The 9,194-nt window shown below is 38.5% G+C and overlaps 1 protein-coding gene across 1 annotated transcript; it reads left to right on the plus strand.

The window, feature by feature from the left end:
• The first annotated feature begins 3,211 nt into the window (after positions 1 to 3,211).
• CUNHXorf66 (chromosome unknown CXorf66 homolog) lies at positions 3,212 to 8,804 on the plus strand. Its single transcript, XM_045839365.1, has 3 exons — positions 3,212 to 3,299; positions 4,329 to 4,500; positions 8,000 to 8,804. The coding sequence occupies exons 1-3, from the start codon at positions 3,212 to 3,214 to the stop codon at positions 8,802 to 8,804; spliced, it is 1,065 nt and encodes a 354-aa protein (XP_045695321.1).
• The last annotated feature ends 390 nt before the right edge of the window (positions 8,805 to 9,194 follow it).

Below are 9,194 nucleotides of genomic sequence, written 5' to 3' on the forward strand. Positions count from 1 at the left end.
CCCTGTGGCTATTATAAATAATGCTGCTATTAACATGGGTATACACATAGTTACGTACTTTTAAAAAGCCTTGATAAAATACTTACAGAATGATCTCATTTGTGTTTAGTGTGTGTGCATCATATATATGTAAATGTGTATGTAAATGTTAGAAAAAGATCTGAAAGGTACACATGAAGCTTTTGAGTTATTATTTCTAGAATGGGAAAACAGTGGAATAGTGAAGAAAAGGACTCTGTAACTTATTACTCTGTACATTTCTGTATTTTTGATTTTGCATGATGAGAATAGATTAATATATCCCTTATGCAATTTTAAAATGCAATTAAAAATAAAGAGGAAGATTTTAGGCATGGGAAAGAAATATTTAGAGCAATTTTAAGATGTCATGAGAACTGAAAGCATTAAGGAAAGCTTAAGTACCACTGTGCAATTTGAAATTTTTATAAGGCACATAAATAATTTTTTTCAATTTAAAAAAATCTATTGGTCTTCTATTTCTTCAATAACTCCCTTTAATATTTCATATAAAAGAATCAGAGAAATGGAGATCACATGGAGGGTTATCAGTGGGGAGTGGGGGAGGGAGATAGGCTGAAGAGGTACAGAGAATAAGTAGCATAATTGGTAGGCATAAAATAGGGGCAGGTTAAGAATAGTATAGGAAAGAGAGAAGCCAAAGAACTTATATGTACAACCCATGGACATGAACTAAGGGGGTGGGGAATGTTGGAGGGTAGGGGTACAGGGTGGAGGAGGATAAAAGGGAGAAAAAAATGGGACAACTGTAATAGCATAATCAATAAAACATACTTTAAAAAATCTATTGGTAAAATATTGAAGGCCAGCAGTGGAATTGCACTGGCAATTGAGACCCAGAGGAGGGCAGTAGAAAGCCATGAGGAGGAAACCCCAGAGAGGTTCATCAGTTTTACAAGAAAAAGGGCCAAGGATTCCACTTTTCCACGTAGGATCTAGGACAAGCTTTGGTACTCCTGATTCAACTTGGAACAGTGCTGGCCAAACTGTGGGAGCAAGACAGTAAGATAAAAGGGGGGAATAATCAAACAGCAGCCCAGGAGCAGAGTTCTGGGGCAGATGACCAAGAGATTTCTAGGAGTCTTGGGGACAACACAGCCCTGTTTAGAAGCACGATAAGTCCTTGAACCCTGCTCTTCTGATTTTTAAAGAGGACAAGGATAAGGATGGCCCACCAGGCCAAAGATGCAGACTCGGGTTTATGGGGAAAGCACAAGTACAGGATCGGAGTCTGCCTTTTAAAAAGCTGTTTGACATTTTGTATATCATGGATTTTTCAGCATTAATTTTTATTTTTAAATATTACATTAAAATATGATTTATTTGATTACTGAGCACCACTTAAATTTTGTGCCAGAGGCAAGTGCCTCATTGGGCCTCAGCCTAGTTCTGGCAACAATAAAAAACAATCACAACATCTGAAGCAAGTAACAGGATTTTAAAGTATAATTTTAATCAAAATTCTACCCAGAATTTGAGTGAAATGAATTCTAACATGGCATTCATGTGAACCTACCAATAAAATCATATAGATTTATGTTAGAGCAAGAAAAGTAGTGTTTCTCTATTCATTGGGAAAATTAAGTTAATATTTAAACTCATTTGAAAGCTATTTCTCAAATACTAGCTTTAAGATATTGTCAATCAACTGTCTGTCCATACTAGAAAAAAAAAACCCTGATTTTAGAAAGAGTTGACAGATACATTCTTTCACTTTACAGGACTCACTCAAAATAAGAACATTTTATTCAAAAAGGGATAAAGAACATTTTCCTGTTTGGGGTTCCCCCCCCCTTGCTTTATTGAGATATAAAGGTATTTGGGGAGCAGGATTATTATTATTTTTTAAAATTTACTTATTTATTTTTAGAGAGGGAAGGAAGGGAGAAAGAGAGAGAGAGAGAAACATCAATGTGCAGTTGCTGGGGGTCATGGCCTGCAACCCAGGCATGTACCCTGACTGGGAATCGAACCTGCGACACTTTGGTTTGCAGGCCGAGCTCAATCCACTGAGCTACACCAGCCAGGGTGGAGCAGGATTATTTAGTTTCAGGGTAAAAATGATTTGTATTTTCCAAACACTACTTAATTTTGTTCTATTGTAATGGTTCCAAAACAATGATTTCAAAGATTGCCCCTCTCATGGGATATGTTCTTTTATCTCTTCTTTATTCATTTTAGAGATGAGAAAATAGACTTCAAGAAAAGCCTTTAACACACAACCCGTTTATAAGGGTTGCCCAGCTTACCCATTCCAGCTTTATTTCCAGCTATCCCCACCCTGTATTATTCATTTTGGCCATATGACAATGAAGTTTCCTCAACCGTGTTTTATAAATATTGATTTATCTGTCTGCAATACAATATCCTCTCCTTTCTTTCTGGGTTCAAGGAATTCCTGTTCTCATTAAACAACAAATTAAAAACCTCACCTCAGCTCAAGGGTCATATCCTACAGGGTTCCCTACTCTGAATACATATTCCTTTTGTGTGCTCCTGTGGCCCTGTACCCTGCACAGCCTGCATGACATTACACACCCACAATCCCTAGTGATTGCTTATTTACATGTCTGTCTCTCCAACTAGATTTCAAACTTCTTGATGGCAGAAAACATGTCTATTTGCATGTTCAGTACCTAGTGCAAATCTTTCTGTCACATAATAGACACTGAACACTTTTTTTGTTGAATGAATGAATGAATCATCCTTGCTCCCTCTCTATCCCTCATGCCCCATAGCCTACCTATCACCTAGTTCTACCAACAATCAATATATTTCTCAAATTCATCAGTTTTTCTCCATCTTCACCACCACCACTCTGCTTCAAGCTACCATCTTCTATCATCTGGACAACTTCCTAATTGTCTTACTACTTTCTTCTACTTGTGCCCCTCCAATCTATTCCCTAGACAACAGCCTGTGTGGTTTTTCTAAAGCGCAGATCTTATCATGTCCCTCTCTACCCAGAAACTCTTTAGTGGTACTCCATTTTTCCTAGAATAAAATCCAATGTACTTAGTTTGACCCACACAGAAGCCCGTACTTCCCCATGGTGACATTATGTTATCAGAATATGACATAGAAGATATGATGTCATAAAGCCCTAGAACAGGTGGAACCCTCTCAAATACAGTAGTTTCCTTGGTAGAAGCGTCTCAATGAAGCTCTGGACATGAACCTTTTTATTTATGTCCTATTTTTGTCCATTGGGACAAGTACTTGTTTAAATACAAACCAAAGTTATGGATATTCTACTACAGGTATGAACCTAACCTTAAAACCTAGAAATTATGATTCTGTTATGCATTTAAGTACCTAATTAGACAAGCTAGCTGTGTTTAAGAAATCTGCTGTTTCTTGGATGTTACCATTTAGTAAGTCTTTAAGAATTTTTAGGATATCTGTTTTTTATTCTGTGTGAAAAATTCAAGCAACATAGAAACATACAGAGTATAGACATATTTCCCTGGTTGGTGTGGCTCAGTGGATTGAGTGCTGGCCTGTGAACCAAAGGGTCGCCAGTTTGATTCCCAGTCAGGGCACATGCCTGGGTTGTGGGCCAGGTCCCCGGTAGGGGGCGCATGAGAGGCAACCACACATTGATGTTTCTCTCCCTCTCTTTCTCCCTCCCTTCACCTCTGTCTAGAAATAAATAAATAAAATCTTTTTTAAAAAGAATATAGACATATTGTCTGCCTTCACTCTCCTTTTCCACTCAATCCACTAACCCCCATTCCCAACCAAACTACATAATAATATGTGAATGAATATGGCATGGTACCTAACACATAGTAGGTTTCAACAAGGGTTTTACTTGTCCCACCCTCTTTCCCACTGTACACACACACATTAACACTCAAGTACATTCAAACATGCAAGACATACACATACAGTCAAAATCTTTTTTCTTTTTTCATTGTTGTTACAGTACAATTTTCTATCTTTTACTCCCATCCCAACCCACCTACCCAGCCCTTCCCTCCTCCCTCCCATTTCCACCCACCCCTAGTTTTTATCCATGTGCCTTTTATACTTGTTCCTGTACAGTCAAAATCTTAATGGGGTAAAAAAGCCATGATGCAGGGGTAACCCAGGCAATTATGCTGATTAGCTAGAGATTTCTCCCAGATGTGGCTTCTAGACTGTGGCTAAGGATGTGATAGAGGGAAGAAAATGGCAATCAAACATTTATGCTTTAAAAAAACAAAGAAATTTGATTTTGACATATAGTGGCAAGCCACTATCAAAGTGGAAGAAAACATTACCTAACACATTTTCTGGTCATACAGTCTCTTTGACAGGAGATAAGGACCTTGAACCAACAACCCTGAACAAAAGGGATGATTTCAGAAAACATCTACGTGTTCATATAATTGGTATTACATGTACAGCTTTTATCATCCTGTCTTTTTGCTTCCTCCACTATAATTGTTTGAATGACGATTTCCCCAAAGCAGAAGCGTAAGTGTTATACCTTGAATTAAGAATGTAACGGGTATGTGTGTGTGTATGTGTACATATAATGAAGGTTTAATTGTTGGAGTGGTTACTTAATGTTAACTGTAGAATTCTAAAGGACTACCAACATCTTGTGGGTGGATACTTATACTTAAATGACATCAGTTCTTAAATATTCTCAGTCACATTATCAACTTTAGCCAAAGCTGTCTCCTATTCAGGGTTCAGCTGAGCCCCAGGCTATTAATTTACTTATAAATTGAGTTTAGGAAAATAGGGCATGACTGTTTGAATAAGATAGAGAGAATGAAAAAGGGGAGGGAGAAGGAGTTGGTCTGCATTCCAAAGACAATGAAACAGTTTGGATGATCTACCATTTTAAAGTGTATTAACATGAAAAGTTATGCCTGTTCTCATGATTTCAGTCACTGCCTTTCATATAGAAGGATCAGTCTGGCCCTAATGTAGTGGTTCCCTAAATATTTCCCAGTCCATGGGCTGATGACTAAAATATACCACTGTTTTTTTTTTCCTTTAGATTTAGGGGAATATTGTCAATATAAATATGCATGGATAGATAACTTGATGTCATAAATGTAATAGAAAAACAATGGTCTAAAGAGTATTTTTTCCCTTGTGACAGGTTGTGATATTTATCAGTTATGTATCAACTTGTGATTTTTTAAAAATTATAGTTTATTGCTTATGCTATTACAGTGATCTCATTTTCCCTTTTATTCCCCTCCACCCTGTGCCACCCCTCCCACCAGCATTCCCCCTCCCCTTCGTTCATGTCCATGGGTTGTACATGTAAGTGTTTTAGCTTCTACATTTCTCATACTATTCTTTACCTCCCCCTGTCTATTTTGGATCTACTGTTTATGCTTCTTATTCCCTGTACTTTTCCCCCTAATCTCCTCCCACTCTCTCCCCACTGATAAACCTCTGTGTGACCTCCATTTCTGTGATTCTGTTCCTGTTCTAGTCATTTGCTTAGTTTGCTTTCGTTTTTATTTTTGTTTTAGGTTCAGTTGTTGATAGTTGTGAGTTGTCATTTTACTGTTCATATTTTTTATCCTTTTCTTTTCCTTAGATCAATCCCTTTACCATTTCATATAATAAGGCCTTGGTGATGATGAACTCCATTAACTTGACCTTATCTGGGAAGCACTTTATGTGCCCTTCCATTCTAAATGATAGCTTTGCTGGATAGAGCAATCTTAGATGTAGGTCCTTGTCTTTCATGATTTTGAATACTTCTTTCTAACCCCTTCTTGCCTGCAAGGTTTCTTTTGAGAAATCAGCTGACAGTCTGATGGGAACTCCTTTGTAGGTAACTTGCTCTTGCTGCTTTCTTTTCTCTTGCTGCTTTTAAGATTCTCTCCTTATCTTTCATCTTGAGTAATGTAATTATGATGTGCCTTGGTGTGTGCTTCCTTGGGTCCAATTTCTTTGGGACTCTCTGAGCTTCCTGGACTTCCTAGAAGTCTCTTTTCTTTGCCAGATTGGGGAAGTTGTCCTTCATTATGTGTTCAAATACGTTTTCAATTTCTTGCTCTTCCTCTTTTCCTTCTGGCACCCTTATGATTTGGATGTTGGAACATTTAAAGTTGTCCCAGAGGTTCTTAAGCTTCTTCTCATTTTTTTGAATTCTTGTTTCTTCATTCTGATCAGGTTGAATGTTTATTTCTTCTGCTCCAAATCGTTGATCTGAGTCCTGGTTTCTTTCCCATCACTATTGGTTTCCTGTATATTTTTCTTTATTTCTCTTTTCATAGCCTTCACTTTTTCTTCTATTTTTGTGACCATATGCAACCAATTCTGTGAGCATCCTGATTACCTGTGTTTTGAACTCTGCATGTGATAGATTGGCTATCTCTTCATTGCTTACTTGTATTTTTGGAGCTTTGATCTGTTCTTTCATTTGGGCCATTATTTTTTTTTTTTTTTTGTCTCATCATGGCTGTTGCATAGTAAGGGGCAGAGCCTTAGGTATTCATCAGGGCAGGGCAACCCACTTTGCTGCATTGTGGTGCTGTATGTGAGGGAGGGATCTGAGAGGGAACAATGTCACTGACTGGGCTCTCTGCTGGCTTTGTCACTTCTCCCACTGCCAACAAGCAAATTGGGCCCTTCTGGTGCTGATTCCCAGATGGATGAGTTTGTATACATTCCAGGACCCTGTGGGTCTGTCCAGTGAACTATCATGTAAGTCTGGGAGTTTCTTCTGCCATCACAACCCCCTCAGGTTTTTATAGCCAGAGGTTTTGAGACTTTATTTCCCTGCACTGGAACCCTGGGTTGTGTGGTCTGTCTCACTCACTAGTTGTTCCTCCCAGTTTATCTGCATGCAAATGTGGAACTGTCCGATCTGCCAGGCACTGCTTCAGTGGCCCTGTCCTCCAGCCATTGCCTTGCTGCCCATCCTCTCTGCTCTGGCTGCCCATCTCCACCCCTCCTACCTGTCCGAATGAATGTTTCTTCTTTAACTCCTTGGTTGTTGGACTTCCATACAGTTAGATTTTCAGGCAGTTCTAGTTGTTTTTTGTTTTTTAATTTGTTATTTTCCTTCTTTTGGTTGTGCGAGGAGGCAAAGTGTATCTACCTAAGCCTCCATCTTGGCCAGAACTCCTCAACTTGAGATTTTTTTTTTTTATTAAAGAATTTTTTTAAAAGATTTTATTTGTTTATTTTTAGAGAGGGAAGGGAGGGAGATAGAGAGAGAGAGAGAGAGACATCAATGTGCGGTTGCTGGGGGTTCTGGCCTGCAACCCAGGCATGTACCCTGGCTGGGAATCGAACCTGGGACACTTTGGTTCCCAGCCCGCGCTCAATCCACTGAGCTACGCCAGCCAGGCAACTTGAGATTTTTTGATAAAAGTTTAATTTCTGGAATAAATGAAATTCTCTCTCTGAATAGTAGATTTAAAACAACTTTGTATTTTTCTATATGTAGAATATATAATTACCTAAAGTGATTGAAACAGTAAAATACTGTGAAGGAAAAGCAAGAGCATGAATTCCACATGAGTTCATACCTGTAACATGAGTCATGGCTTTCACCATACTCCAATTCTTACTGTTTTCAATTTTCCTAGTAGAGTCAAAAACAGTCCAAAAGTCTAAACTGACACGGTAGCTTATATTTTTTGGTGATAGCAATAACACTCTTTTGTTTTAAATTATCATACTCCATGCCCTGGATGGCGTAGCTCAGTAGATTGAGCGTGGGCTGAGAACCAGGCATCGCAGGCTCGATTCCCAGTCGGGGCACATGCCTAGGTTGCAGGCCATGGCTCCCAGCAACCGCACATTGATGTTTCTCTCCTCTCCTCTCCTCTCCTCTTCTCTCTCTCTCTCTCTCTCCCTCCCTCTCTCTCTCTCTCTCTCTCTCTCTCTCTCTCTCCCTCTCCCTCTCTCTTTCTCTCTCCCTTCCCTCTCTAAAAATAAATAAATAAAATGTTTAAAAAATTATCATACTCCAAATTTTCTATATTTTCAGGATCAAGAAATGTGTGGCAGCCAAGTTGTCCAAGTCATCCATACTATCATTTACTAGATACAAGAGAGACGATTCATGCATTCCAGAAAAACAACCCATGCTATCTGATATGGACAAGTTATCTGAAGCTTCAGGTCCAGAAAAGTCATCATCCAGTTCAGAAAATGCAATCTGTTCCTCAAGTCCAGAAAATCCACCTAGTACAGAAAATTTCATTAAGCCATCTAGGCCCCAAACAGCATCCAGAAAGCCATATAGACAACACAGTCTATCTAAGTCACATAAGCTAGCTTATGCCCATAAGGGAAGCAGTAAAATTTGTTCATTATTTCCAAATAGGGCAGTCAGGCCACCTTCACCAGCCAGTCTACAACATCCACTGATGCCACCTGAAACACCTTATCAAACCTGTCCACAAAATCAAATCTTGCTACTAAAGTCATCCTGTTTCCAGAAATGTACCAAGTCCACCAGGTATCCTAACCTAAAAAAGTCATTTAGTGCAGGTATGGTAGACACATTATCTAAGTCTCAGTTAGTCAACCCTAGTCAATACCATAAGGGGAAAGGCTTTGTTTGCAGAAATACTTCTGAGTCTTTTGTCAATGACATTTCTGAGGCCAAGAAGAGAAATATTCAAAGTGTATTGTTTCCATACAGAGTGAAGCCTTTTGCCAAGTCCTTTAATAAGGTAGATTCCAAAGACAATGCATTTTATGACAATGTGAGTGACAGTGATAAAATGATATGTGCCAACGATGGTGATGGTGAGAGGGAAAAAATAACCATTACTTCTTCTGACTAAAGCTTGACAAAGTCACTCTTAATTTCAATAAAAGTAGGAATTAGGGGCTCAATAAAAATAAAAACCACCTGTTAAAAAGCAAACTTATACCACTATTTTATGCCCACCATCTTTAAGATATACCATATAGAGGGAAAATCTACTTGGCAATCACTATGGAGATTAGTCCTGTCCTTCTTGGAGGCAATTTATTTGAAAAAATATTAATTAAATGCATTGCATAACAAATGATTGTATTGTAATTATTATTTCATTTTAGAGGCAGAAAGCTCTTTTGATGTATGTTATTTAGATCTGGTCACTTGGATGGGAACAATAAACATACAAACACACACACACAAATCTAGAAAGGAATTGAAAAATGGGTACCCTAGACTCCTCCTTCCCTTG

This window comes from Phyllostomus hastatus, unplaced genomic scaffold (assembly GCF_019186645.2).
Source record: "Phyllostomus hastatus isolate PE091 unplaced genomic scaffold, TTU_PhHast_1.1 phas_contig_30, whole genome shotgun sequence".
In the NCBI taxonomy this organism is placed as follows: domain Eukaryota; kingdom Metazoa; phylum Chordata; class Mammalia; order Chiroptera; family Phyllostomidae; genus Phyllostomus; species Phyllostomus hastatus.

Coding starts and splice junctions, on each gene's coding strand:
- CUNHXorf66 (XM_045839365.1), top strand. CDS start 3,212: ATGAACCTTTTTATTTATGTCCTATTTTTGTCCATTGGGACAAGTACT. Junction 3,300..4,328: donor TTATGGATATTCTACTACAG/GTATGAACCTAA, acceptor CTGGTCATACAG/TCTCTTTGACAGGAGATAAG. Junction 4,501..7,999: donor GATTTCCCCAAAGCAGAAGC/GTAAGTGTTATA, acceptor CTATATTTTCAG/GATCAAGAAATGTGTGGCAG.